At 46.1% G+C, this 14,561-nt stretch overlaps 1 protein-coding gene across 2 annotated transcripts in view; it reads left to right on the forward strand.

Annotated features, from left to right (window-relative positions):
• Positions 1–14,561, forward strand: part of LOC147689741 (cytosolic phospholipase A2 delta-like) — a 129,641-nt gene that overhangs the window by 28,010 nt on the left and 87,070 nt on the right. For both annotated transcript variants that reach the window (XM_086937221.1, XM_086937220.1), the window contains exon 4: positions 3,855–3,986. In XM_086937221.1, the coding sequence (XP_086793347.1) occupies positions 3,855–3,986 (132 nt within the window). The remainder of the gene's footprint in view (positions 1–3,854; positions 3,987–14,561) is intronic.

A 14,561-nucleotide genomic window follows, 5' to 3' on the forward strand; every position in this document is an offset into this window, starting at 1 on the left:
AACTCTTAACAAGGCCTTTGAAACAGATATCTAGATTGTTCACCAAAGACTTTGGGCCCAGTTCGCAAAGGTAAACTTAGAATTAAGTCTAAATTTACTACCTTTTGGTATTCAGAAAGCTAAGTTACTACTGGTAACTTCTCTACTAGTAAAATTACTATTAGTAAAGTTACTAGTAATAAAGTTATTACCAGTAAAATTACTAGTAGTGAAGTTACTAGTAGTAACTTATCTTTGTAAATACCAAAAATAAGTCAACCTGGACCTAAGTTAATGTTCACCTTTGAGAATAGGGCTCTTCATCTTTAGCAGCCCTTGTAGAGAGACTTATTCATGTTGGTGTCGCATTATGTGATCACAATACCTAATTTGAAGCCCTGAGAAAGCCACAAGGATGAAACATGTTCCGGCTGCAAGTGGGTGATGATGTTGTCACAGTTTTATAAACTGTCAAAGAGGAAATTAAACATTTACTAATTGTTCGAGCTCATCAATACATAGGGGCCCATAAGTCCGCCCGCCATCCCGTCGTGTAAATGGCCCGCCCGCCATAAGGGCGGGGGTCCTGTGGGTGCTATTAAGATGCGCCCACCACAGTGGCGGGTGCATTCTGCACCCCTAACATTGTGGCAGGCGGTGCACTCAGCACCGCCCGCCACAATGTTAGGGAGGCATGTTGTGTACTTCCATGCACAACATGGCAGGCACAGCGCCATGTTGTGCATGGAACTGCTGGGGGGTAGCATAGGTACCCCCATGTGCACCCCCATCCCCCTCAAGTCCATGGGGGCCCGCAACAGGCCCCCCAAGCAGACTCCGCATGCCTTTCCGTGGCGCCAATGCCGCCACGGAAAAGCATTCCTCAAAGCACATTGTAATATGGCTGGTGGTGTCAAACAGACACCGCCACCATATTGCAGCCTTTTCCGCCCGGTCGCAAGTCGACCAGGGCGGAAATGCGGTAGACGGTCTTTTCATCTGCCGCGGACCTCCCAGCCATAATAATATGACGGGGGTCTTTCCGACAGGAATGGCGGGCGGATTGCCCCCGCCGGGCCGTCGGTGACCACCGCCGGCCCGGCGGGGGCGATCCGCCAGCCATCCTAATGGGCCCCATAGTGTTTGTTCTATGCTTAAGTGTAGAAGAGGCAGTAATTCACAATCTGCCTTGCACTTTGATTAAATTGGTATGCATCCAATAACTGTCATCAATTACTTCATAGTTGGACTGCACTCCAGAAAACCACCATATCACCACTACATTATAACTCGCCCATCACAGCATAGCTGCCATACTTTTAATTCAATGTTACCTTAGGTAAAAGTCTGCCACATGTCAGATGGGTAGGGGTCTTTCTCAGTGAATATAGAGCACCCTACCATTCCATTAAATTTGAACTATTTAACTGAAGAACCATTTTATAAAAGTTCTCACACACACACACACACACACACAAACACGCACAAACACGCACACTCTCTCACTCTTTCATGTCCAGTGCGAGTGTAGCTCAATGATGGGGTACAGCTACAGGTGATAGAGACATAGGTGAAGAACACAAAACCTGACTTGATTCACCACATGACTGCAGAGTCTCAACAGTCAGATAGTGAATCCAGAGCTTATTTGAGAAACCCTGCTTCCATGGGGCAGTGGGCTGCATCCTCAAGATTCATAAAGTGTTCTTATCTCCTGTCCAAAGTATAACAAGGATTGGGGGATAAATATAAAATCTACGAGAAGCTGCTGAAGAGATAATAGAGGCCCTCAGTCAGAACAACACCATCCAATGAGTTATAAAAGTGTAAAGAAAGTAATGAAAAAGGAGTCGTGGATGGCGGCCGGTTACTGTGGTAGACAAATGACAGAACTAACACCAGAACTCAAGCTGAAGAATATAGCACTTTACAACGCGGATTTTGCACAGTGATACATACACAATGCGGCTTACAACAACCGCATTGTTACAACACGGTGCCATTACAACGCAATTTGTTACAATGACTTGTGCTAGATAGCGCGCTGGAATACCATTATTTAATATTCCAACTCCAGTGTGTGCAACAGTAGGGAAGGTGTTGGAATAGTCAATCATACTATTCCTTAATCTAGACCGCCAACTACCGCAAGTTGTTGTAACGACTTATATTGTAATGGCACACCGTTGTAACAACGCGGTCATTGTACCGACCACTTTGTGAATGTATCGCGGAGTAAAATCCTTGATGTAAAGGTTGTTTCCCCAAGCTGAATCAGTGGCTCCTGCCATAAAGTGCACATGAGTAGTATTAGATCCTAATTGAAGAGCCATCTTAACGAAAAGGAAGGCATTCACTATTTTCCCAGATTCTGTGATCCAGAACCAGATTAGTCTGCTGACCACTTGATTTTTGGAGGAGAGATTCGACAGTGGTCCAGGACTCTATGTACAGCCATGTCATGCTGCATCTACCCACTCTCTAGAAGGAATCAGGAAGGGGAATGAGAGCCTCCAAAGAAAAGTCTCAGGTTTGTACCAAAGCATGGAGGAAAAAACAATGGCAACTACATACTTTAATGTGTCACGTGGATCAAAAATAAATGTCAATTAAAAAAAATAACACATGAGACCACTATATGCGTAAAGTTTACCATTGGAAAGCATCATTCATAAATCACCTGCATCTTAAAGTCTCAAAGTTATTCGGTTATTCAAAATGACACCACCATATTGAAATGGTGAAATTCTTGCATTATCTTTAGAGGAAGGCCAGAGGTTTGGCTTGATGTGAAACTGTAGCAGTGATCTCACAAGACAGCCTGAAATGGGACTGCACGGAGGGATGGACAAGCTAAAATAGATGTGATGAGGTAGGGGTGGCTGCAAGTCAGAGTGATGTGAATGCAGGCTACAGCTGGGCTGAAGGCTGGCCTGAAGACACAAACTAGGAGCTCTCTTCCACGGCTGTTGCTTCTTACTCTTATCATTAGAAAAACACCTTTTGTGATCCTTGGTGGAAACGTCTTGAAAATAATCCACAGGAACAACCAAAGTAGTCCACACTTGGTTCTAAAACCTTGAATTCTTCAGTGAAATATTTTTTAAAACATCAAATGTTCAGTCCAGTAATATACCCATAATCAATATTTTGCCAAGATCCTATAATCTTTCCCTAGGTATAATTAAGCAAAGTGAAAATATTTGTTGTAGGTGATGTCACCCATTCTGGTTCTGTTGTTGTAATCAATTTTAATAGTTTGTCAAGGGGGTTTCTACGTCCTTCTGGGGCTTTAGATGGGCAAGCAATGGTTGTGTGTCCATCTACAGACCACTAAAATATTGTAGCAAGAATATTGATAACGCAAATAATGTGATGTTAAGTATATAAAGGTAAGTATAGCTAAATTATTCTTAACGCCACCTCTGCGTACCCTGAAGATATTGATATCACCAAGATACATATATGTGGAGTTGAGTATCGTAAATGTATACTTACCTAGATAAATACTCCTTCACAATAGTTTTGTTATTAATATTTGTCCTACAAAATATTTATGGATCCATATTTAGGACTCAGTATTGAGGTAGTGTACCCGAGTAACACCGCTGGGTTATGCAAGTATATAGTGCATATAACAGAGCCTTGACTGATAGTACTTACAATGCTACCTCATTTAAGCATAATTATTTTTTTCGCCACCATGTCCGTTTAGAAAGTGATATTTTCACACTAACCTGCAGTCTATCACCAATTTTATGGGCAAACATGTTGAGCTCAGAAACGGAATCATAAATAATTTTAGTTCTCCAATCAGTCTCTACAATTCATATTAGAGAACATGCAATGGCTTAACTATTAGTTTGTTTTTCCAGAATGTCCTAGAGCTGTCCGTCTATGATGAAGATACTGCCACTAAAGATGACCACCTCTTTACCCTAAGTATCGATCTGGCTCAAGTCTCCCCTGAGGAACCCATTCACAAAACCTTTGCTCTCAACCCTCAGGTAGGTCATTTTTTTCCATGGAGTTCAGGGAATAAAAGTGTGTGTGTGCTCAAATTAGTAAATTTTTCTCTGATTATTCGGTGTGCCAGTAAAACAGTCTATTTTAGTTTGGATTAATACCATTTTATATAATGTACACTTTTTGGGTCAGGATTTCACATTGGTTATTTCAGGAAACGGTGTCACTAACATGCTACTTTAGAATTAGCAAGCCAGGCCTTTGAATTAAAATTTTATCTAAGGAATATTTACAGCCAGAGTACAGAATTTTGTTTCCAAAATAAGAGAACAAAATATTTACACAACTGACAGTACAGGTAAATAATTTTAACCAGTACGTGTTACTCAAAATAAAAGGAAACACATTTATTGGTACAATGTATGTAGAAGAGCAGTGGCACACATATGCCAATGCACGCATATACCAGGAAAATCGAAATGCCAGTGTACTGCAAATAGCAATGCCCTAAAATCCCATTGCCACACTGACTCTCAGATGCTACTGTGCCTGGAGGGTGAAAGTGAAAGAAACACTGGGCTGATAATGCCACAGACAACTGAGCAGGGCCTGGCCTTGGCCAGTCTCACAGTTGTGCTTTGATGTAAGTGAAAGCTACACTTAATGGCGACCCCGGTGGGATCTCCTGGATAACCAGACGTGCATTAAGAAATCAGACTATTAGCTCTAAGAAATCCACCCTCACCTGCAAAAGGAAAACACATACTCCGGCTGCCCGTCCCTGACTTCATCATGTTCCTGTAATACAATTTCACTGATCTTGAGCAGATGTACAATACAGAAAACAAATGTTAATCCCAGAATTCAAGATTTTCTGAATGGCCTTACCAACCACAGTATGGATTTAATATTCACTTTTTTTCCCATTGCTAAAGGAAAGGCTGAAGTCAGTGCTTAATTTGTAAAAGAATGAGTGCTGGTGCCCTCTGCTCAGAAGACCTGCACCAAATATCAATGCTCCACAGTCTTAAATCCAGTGCCTAATTTGATCCCATGTTTGCCGGTGGGGGGAACCAACACTAATTTTTGGAGACAGGCACTTATGTTTCCTCATTTTATATATTTTCCTATATCCCGAGAACAAGAGAGGGAAAAACACAAAGGGGAAAAAGGAAAGCGGAGAAAGATGGAAACATTGCCCAAAGGGAGAAATCAGGAACCCAAAGGAGTGAGCTAAAGGGGCAGCAGTGCCTGAAAATGGATAAAAGGGGCCTGGGGAGGATTCAAGGCTAGACAGCCTTGGTATGCTGCCTGCTGACATTTAGTAGCGCGCCGGATGTGGGCTTCTGAGTAGAGCTTTGGGCACTAACACTCTTTCTTTAACAAATAAAGCACTGACGTAGAGCTCCCTCCTGTCTCTTTAATCCACTCCTAGTCACTCCCTGCAACTTTAGTTCACTCTTGCAGTTTTATGCTTCCTCCCTTTGTGAGGGTTTTTCCGTCTTTCTCTTCCTCCTTCTTTCCCCTTCGAGTATTTTTCACTCTTTTGCTCTCTGGAAAAGTCTGGTGTTGAAAAAATAAGTGCCAGACCCCAAAAACGAGCACCGATAGCCTCCACTGGCACCCACGAGCTCAAAGTAAGCACTTTCTGAGGCTCGGGGAACCAGCTCAAAATTTTCACATTTTTCAGCTAAACAACAACTACTCTGCACTGTACTGCATGAACCTGCATGGGTTTGATTTGTCACTGCTTCTTTATAAAGTAACTCTTTCCCGTAACGTAGGTGTAGTCTGGAATGAGCATTCGGGGAGGTAATACTGCATCTGGTAAATACTGACCCCGCAGGGTGCGATATTTACCAGGTGCTACATTATCTCGCCATTATGAGTGCCAGTACTAAGAATGAGGCGTACCATATGGTACTGGAATTTGAACACTTGACTGAACTGACGTACATGTTCCCTTCTTTGATCAATATTCCTTGTTCATATTTCATCAGATGAGTCCTGCCAAAATCTGTATAGGGAAAAATTGCCAAGGGCGGTATATTGCAGCATATTGTGGTATATTACAGAACATGGTGGTATATGCAGTATATTGCGGTATATTGCGGTATATTGTGGTATATTGCAGTACATTGCAGTATATTGCAGTATATTCCAGTATATTGCAGAACATTGAGGTATGTTGTAATTCTGAAGTAGGTACAAACTCCCATTTGCAGGAGTGCTCAGAATGAAGCCTGGTGAAGAGTCAATCCATTTAGTCTCTTTGTTTTGGAGGTAACATGAAGGCTTCATGCAGGGACTAATGCAAGCATGAATACGTTTCCTCAAGTGAGAAGATTTAGTCTAGTGACTCAAATGCTGATTTTGTAACCATCGGGCCTGACTTCTTATTCTAACTTCCCACTTGGGCAAAAAGTTGTACAATTCTGGTTACATTTCTTTATCTCTCTGCCTCGGTATGAGACCAGAATATCAGTATCAGAATCTCATATGACATGAATATCGTATCCCAAATATCATTTATAAAAATATCACCCAATTGTATTTAACAATAGAAAATCTACATCCAATGGGACAATATTTAGGACACTGTTTCAGATGAAATTTCTATATACAATATTTTGACATAGAACCCGTGCCTAGACTTTTGAACATGCGTTATTTAAAAAAAAAGTGTACTACTGTCCTAACGACACACTCCTCGTCTTTTTCAAACCCAGATTTCTGTAAGGTGGTCTGCGTACACCACCTCATAACATGTGTATTTGAAAAAGTGCACGTTCACCCAGAAGGATATCTTGGCGCTGAATAACAGATGCTAGTTGTTACCGAACTCAATGGTACTCATTTTATTGACCTTAGAAAGATGAAAGGCTGAGTGGATGCACTGGTATTTGAACCCGTGACGATAAGGTCAAACTGAGGTCTTTACATTGGACATATCAGTCCACTAAGCCACAAGTCCCAGCTTTCATGCGCAGTGCTACATCAAACACCACTCACCTGTATGCTGAGTCATAGCAGTAAACCCACCCCGAATTTGGGTATTAGGTACATGGTTCTTAAACCCTTCCATGCTCATGACGAGCTCAGCTCATCATGCAGTACACTGCTCGTGTGCTCATGACGAGCTGAGCTCGTCATGAACAATGGGATTCAAGGGAGCTCAGCATCCGGGATGAATTACCTTTGCATTCAATGTGTTAAGACACATTCGAATAAATAATTCCAGGGCCTCAGTTCGAGTGTCCAGTAAATGTCTGAACAGTGCATTAATCGCATTACCACAGATTCTGCCTATTCAGAAGAGTGCTGGATCACCGCATTGTCAACATACACTATGTTTGAACTTTTTATTGGCATATCATAAAAACAGATAACAAACACCAACTATTATTGGTACTAAAATCTCCCAGTGATTCCCCGTATAGACTGATATTGCACTTTATAGAACAATCAATCAATCAATCACTGCATTACTAAAGCGCGCTACTTACCTGTGAGGGTCTCAAGGCGCTGATTGAAGAGCCAGGTCTTGAGAAGTCTTCTGAAGGCCAGCAGGTCCTGAGTCTGTCGTAGGTCTTGGCGACGAGGTAGGAATATTCGACCAAAATGCACTCTGGCCACACTGTGTGCAGAATTAAGGGTTAGATGTATCAAAGGGTTTTACCCATTCTGTGTCTATGGGGGAAAGGGCTGGTACATAAAGGCCTAACTTCTCTGTACATAAGTGGAAAAACGAATGCTAAATTCGACCCCTGCTAAGTATTCCCATTTATGTTTAGACACTGCTTAGTCTGAGGTAATGAAGAACTGAAAAATCTTCGTTCTCAGGGGTCTTACTAATATCAATAAAGAACTTGGCACAAAAGCTGAAATATGAAAAGACATCTTTATTAAATTTAATATGTGAGGCCACGTCACACAGAAGCCGTAGCAACTGAATGAGGTAGTCTAAAGAGTACAAAACACAGAGGCCTTTTATATGCTTAGAGTTACAAACTCGGTACAAAAGGGGGTGGTAATGGACGGAGCATCTGAACCTATCAAACACTCACACCCAGTCAAAAGATCTGGGTTTAATCCATCACCGTTCTTTAGCCCACTCTCCCACCCCAGTTCAGACATGGCGATATGCAAATCAGTCTGACCCTGTGACTCATGGGAACAGTCCAGCCCGAACTGCCAAGCCATGCCTTCCCTGGACCGGAAACAAGCTTCCAAGGACCGGTTTCTGGCATTCCAGCCGTCTTCAGCCCGGCTTGCTTGAATCCAGTGGCAAAGTGAGCAAGAGACTCACGTCTGAGCATACCCTGCCACACTTATGGCGGCCAAAAGCGGTACAAAAGGGGGTGGTAATGGACGGAGCATCTGAACCTATCAAACACTCACACCCAGTCAAAAGATCTGGGTTTAATCCATCACCGTTCTTTAGCCCACTCTGCCACCCCAGTTCAGACATGGCTATATGCAAATCAGTCTGACCCTATGCCACATGGGAACAGTCCAGCCCGAACTGCCAAGCCATGCCTTCCCTGGACCGGAAACAAGCTTCCGAGAACCAGTTTCTGGCATTCCAGCCGTTTTCAGCCCGGCTTGCTTGAATCCAGTGGCAAAGTGAGCAAGGGACTCACGTCTGAGCATACCCTGCCACACTTATGGCGGCCAAAAGCAGTACAAAAGGAGGTGGTAATGGACGGAGCATCTGAACCTATCAAACACTCACACCCAATCAAAAGATCTGGGTTTAATCCATCACCGTTCTTTAGACCACTCTAACACCCCAGTTCAGACATGGCTATATGCAAATCAGTCTGACCCTGTGCATCATGGGAACAGTCCAGCCCGAACTGCCAAGCCATGCCTTCCCTGGACCGGAAACAAGCTTCCAAGGACCAGTTTCTGGCATTCCAGCCATCTTCAGCCCGGCTTGCTTGAATCCAGTGGCAAAGTGAGCAAGGGACTCACGTCTGAGCATACCCTGCCACACTTATGGCGGCCAAAAGCGGTACAAAAGGGGCTGGTAATGGACGGAGGTTCTGACCCTATCAAACACTCACACCCAGTCAAAAGACCTGGGTTTAATCCATCACCTTTGTTTAGCCCACTCTGCCACCCCAGTTCAGACATGGCTATATGCAAATCAGTCTGACCCTGTGCCTCATGGGAACAGTCCAGCCCGAACTGCCAAGCCATGCCTTCCCTGGACCGGAAACAAGCTTCCGAGGACTGGTTTCTGGTATTCCAGCTGTCTTCAGCCCGGCTTGCTTGAATCCAGTGGCGAAGTGATCAAGGGACTCACGTCTGAGCATACCCTGCCACACTTATGGCGGCCAAAAGCGGTACAAAAGGGGGTGGTAATGGACGGAGCATCTAAACCTATCAAACACTCACACCCAGTCAAAAGATCTGGGTTTAATCCATCACCGATCTTTAGCCCACTCTGCCACCCCAGTTCAGACATGGCTATATGCAAATCAGTCTGACACTGTGCCTCATGGGAACAGTCCAGCCCGAACTGCCAAGCCATGCCTTCCCTGGACCGGAAACAAGCTTCCGAGGACCGGTTTCTGGCATTCCAGCCGTCATCAGCCCGGCTTGCTTGAATCCAGTGGCAAAGTGAGCAAGGGACTCACGTCTGAGCATACCCTGCCACACTTATGGCGGCCAAAAGCGGTACAAAAGGGGGTGGTAATGGACGGAGCATCTGAACCTATCAAACACTCACACCCAGTCAAAAGATCTGGGTTTAATCCATCACCGTTCTTTAGCCCACTCTGCCACCCCAGGTCAGACATGGCTATATGCAAATCAGTCTAACCCTGTGCCTCATGGGAACAGTCCAGCCCGAACTGCCAAGCCATGCCTTCCCTGGACCGGAAACAAGCTTCCGAGGACCGGATTCTGGCATTCCAGCCGTCTTCAGCCCGGCTTGCTTGAATCCAGAGGCAAAGTGAGCAAGGGACTCACGTCTGAGCATACCCTGCCACACTTATGGCGGCCAAAAGCGGTACAAAAGGGGGTGGTAATGGACGGAGCATCTGAACCTATCAAACACTCACACCCAGTCAAAAGATCTGGGTTTAATCCATCACCGTTCTTTAGCCCTCTCTGCCACCCCAGTTCAGACATGGCTATGTGCAAATCAGTCTGACCCTGTGCCTCATGGGAACAGTCCAGCCCGTACTGCCAGGCCATGCCTTCCCTGGACCGGAAACAAGCTTCAGAGGACCGGTTTCTGGCATTCCAGCCGTCTTCAGCCCGGCTTGCTTGAATCCAGTGGCAAAGTGAACAAGGGACTCACGTCTGAGCATACCCTGCCACACTTATGGCGGCCAAAAGCGGTACAAAAGGGGGTGGTAATGGACGGAGCATCTGAACCTATCAAACACTCACACCCAGTCAAAAGATCTTGGTTTAATCCATCACCGTTCTTTAGCCCACTCTGCCACCCCAGTTCAGACATGGCTATATGCAAATCAGTCTGACCCTGTGCCTCATGGGAACAGTCCAGCCCGAACTGCCAAGCCATGCCTTCCCTGGACCGGAAACAAGCTTCCGAGGACCGGTTTCTGGCATTCCAGCCGTCTTCAGCCCGGCTTGCTTGAATCCAGTGGCAAAGTGAGCAAGGGACTCACGTCTGAGCATACCCTGCCACACCTATGGCGGCCAAAAGCGGTACAAAAGGGGGTGGTAATGGACGGAGCATCTGAACCTATCAAACACTCACACCCAGTGAAAAGATCTGGGTTTAATCCATCACCGTTCTTTAGCCCACTCTGCCACCCCAGTTCAGACATGGCTATATGCAAATCAGTCTGACCCTGTGCCTTATGGGAACAGTCCTGCCCGAACTGCCAAGCCATGCTTTCCCTGGACCGGAAACAAGTTTCCGAGGACCGGTTTCTGGCATTCCAGCCGTCTTCAGCCCGGCTTGCTTGAATCCAGTGCCAAAGTGAGCAAGGGACTCACGTCTGAGCATACCCTGCCACACTTATGGCGGCCGAAAGCGGTACAAAAGGGGGTGGTAATGGACGGAGCATCTGAACCTATCAAACACTCACACCCAGTCAAAAGATCTGGGTTTAATCCATCACCGTTCTTTAGCCCACTCTGCCACCCCAGTTCAGACATGGCTATATGCAAATCAGTCTGACCCTGTGCCTCATGGGAACAGTCCAGCCCAAACTGCCAAGCCATGCCTTCCCTGGACCGGAAACAAGCTTCCGAGGACCGGATTCTGGCATTCCAGCCGTCTTTGCTTGAATCCAGTGGCAAAGTGAGCAAGGGACTCACGTCTGAGCATACCCTGCCACACTTATGGCGGCCAAAAGCGGTACAAAAGGGGGTGGTAATGGACGGAGCATCTGAACCTACAAAACACACACACCCAGTCAAAAGATCTGGGTTTAATCCATCACCGTTCTTTAGCCCTCTCTGCCACCCCAGTTCAGACATCGCTATGTGCAAATCAGTCTGACCCTGTGCCTCATGGGAACAGTCCAGCCCGTACTGCCAGGCCATGCCTTCCCTGGACCGGAAACAAGCTTCCGAGGACCGGTTTCTGGCATTCCAGCCGTCTTCAGCCCGGCTTGCTTGAATCCAGTGGCAAAGTGAACAAGGGACTCACGTCTGAGCATACCCTGCCACACTTATGGCGGCCAAAAGCGGTACAAAAGGGGGTGGTAATGGACGGAGCATCTGAACCTATCAAACACTCACACCCAGTCAAAAGATCTTGGTTTAATCCATCACCGTTCTTTAGCCCACTCTGCCACCCCAGTTCAGACATGGCTATATGCAAATCAGTCTGACACTGTGCCTCATGGGAACAGTCCAGCCCGAACTGCCAAGCCATGCCTTCCCTGGACCGGAAACAAGCTTCCGAGGACCGGTTTCTGGCATTCCAGCCGTCTTCAGCCCGGCTTGATTGAATCCAGTGGCAAAGTGAGCAAGGGACTCACGTCTGAGCATACCCTGCCACACCTATGGCGGCCAAAAGCGGTACAAAAGGGGGTGGTAATGGACGGAGCATCTGAACCTATCAAACACTCACACCCAGTCAAAAGATCTGGGTTTAATCCATCACCGTTCTTTAGCCCACTCTGCCACCCCAGTTCAGACATGGCTATATGCAAATCAGTCTGACCCTGTGCCTTATGGGAACAGTCCTGCCCGATCTGCCAAGCCATGCTTTCCCTGGACCGGAAACAAGTTTCCGAGGACCGGTTTCTGGCATTCCAGCCGTCTTCAGCCCGGCTTGCTTGAATCCAGTGCCAAAGTGAGCAAGGGACTCACGTCTGAGCATACCCTGCCACACTTATGGCGGCCAAAAGCGGTACAAAAGGGGGTGGTAATGGACGGAGCATCTGAACCTATCAAACACTCACACCCAGTCAAAAGATCTGGGTTTAATCCATCACCGTTCTTTAGCCCACTCTGCCACCCCAGTTCAGACATGGCTATATGCAAATCAGTCTGACCCTGTGCCTCATGGGAACATTCCAGCCCGAACTGCCAAGCCATGCCTTCCCTGGACCGGAAACAAGCTTCCGAGGACCGGTTTCTGGCATTCCAGCCGTCTTAATATATTTGGGTTTGTAAAGCGCACAGATACCCAGGGGTTTCCCGGCGCTGATAGAGGAACAAGAAGCAGGGAGACACAAGATGGAAGAAGATCAAACAGAGAAAAGCCAGGTTTTCAGGCCTTTCCTGAATTTCAGGTAGCAAGTTTCAAAACACAAAGAGATGGGGAGTGTGTTCCAGAGTGATGGCGCCAAATAAGAGAAGGAGCGACCACCAACTCTGGTGCGTTTGAAACGGGGCACGGAGAAGGTGCCAAGAGAGGAGGATCTAAGGGTGCGCGCTGGACAGTACGGTTGAACCAGATTGGAGAGATAGGAGGGGGAGTTGCCTGTTTTAATCCGATGCATATAACAAAGGGCTTTGAATTTTGCTCTTGATTCAATGCGCAGCCAATGAAGGCTGCGCAGGGAAACGCTAACAGAGGCAGTTCTAGGCAGATTACAGAGCAGACGAGCTGCCATATTTTGCACCACCTGTAATTTACGTGTTACCTCCTTGCTAGCCCCAAGGAGGAGCACGTTGCCGTAGTCCAACCTGGAGGTTATTAAAGCCTGGACCACAGTTTTTTGGGTGTCTGGCGGAAGCATCCATGCAATTTTTCTCAGCCACCGCAAGATATTAGTGCAGGTGGCTGAGACTTTCACAACATGCTGTTTCATGGACAGTTGGTTATCAAATGTAACTCCCAGGTTGCGAGCCTTGATGGATGGAACTGGCAGGGGACCCATTTGCTGAGGCCAGTGCTTAGGGCCCCAGAGAAAAGTGTCAGGACCGAATAGAAGAAGTTCGGTTTTATCGCCGTTTAGTTTTAATTTATTGGTCTGCATCCAATTGGCGATATTAGTGAGTCCAGATTGGAGAGATGAGTTGGGGTCATGTTTATTAGAGGAGAGAGAAAAAATGATTTGGGTGTCGTCTGCATATGAAAATATAGAAAGACCAGATTGTTCTGCCAGAGAGGCGAGAGGAGTGGTAGCGTCGAAGTTCCATTTTATAGATTTCTTTATCATTAGAGGAGTACTCAGATCTCCATATGCGTTCAAGTTTCTTGCACTTGGATTTAGCGCATTTGAGTTGGTCATTAAACCAGGGGGCAGGGGGGTGGGTAAAATTTTGTTTTCCATTTCGGACCGGGAGACAGATATCAATGGCTGAGGAAAGCCATGTGTTAATTAAACTTTCATCTTTGGTGGTGATATTGTTGGGTAAAGAAGGTAGGGTTGAGACAAGGTGGCAATTCAGTTGTGGCAGATTGAGTTTTTTCCAATTCCTATTAGGTCTGAGGGTCTGGATGTGAACTGGTGGACCAACAGTAGCACTGATCGGGATGTTAAATTCGACAATGAAGTGGTCAGACCAAATAATAGGTTTGGGAGGGGGGCAGGTAATGACATCGAGGTTCGAAAAGATGGGGTCAAGTAAATTACCTGCCTTGTGTGTCGGACCAGAGTTGTGAAGGTATAGATTAAGAGCGGCTAAGTCTTGAAGAAGGTGTGTACAGATAGGGCAGAGTGTGTTGTTAAAATGAATATTGAGATCGCCAAGGAGAAGAAAGTTAGAGGTTTGCATCAATAGAGGCGCTATGTTTTCCGATAAAGAAGCGGCCCATGTGCCAGCAGCGCCCGGAGGACGATAAAGTAAAACGCCCGACAGGGTGTAGTTAGGATTCAGTAATAGTTTAAAGTAACCAGCTTCGCAGTTAGGTATGGCTAAATCCTCCCACTTACATGAGTAAGTCCGTTTGTATATGATGGCAATGCCACCACCCTCCTTACCTAATCTGTTACGGCTCACATAGGTGTAGTTGTTAGGGAGGGCAGTGGCAATATCAGGTCCCGTGCAGTCGGTCAGCCAGGTTTCTGTCAAGAACAGGGCCGCCGGACTGTCGGAAACCAAAAGATCAAAAACGTCCCTCTTATGCTTAGGCAGGGACCTGCAATTCAGACTCAGAAAAGAAAATACGGTGGGACAATGTGCAGGGGAGGGGAGTACTTGACGCGGGGGGGGGCTTCCAAAACAAA

This window comes from Lissotriton vulgaris, chromosome 9, assembly GCF_964263255.1.
Source record: "Lissotriton vulgaris chromosome 9, aLisVul1.2, whole genome shotgun sequence".
In the NCBI taxonomy this organism is placed as follows: domain Eukaryota; kingdom Metazoa; phylum Chordata; class Amphibia; order Caudata; family Salamandridae; genus Lissotriton; species Lissotriton vulgaris.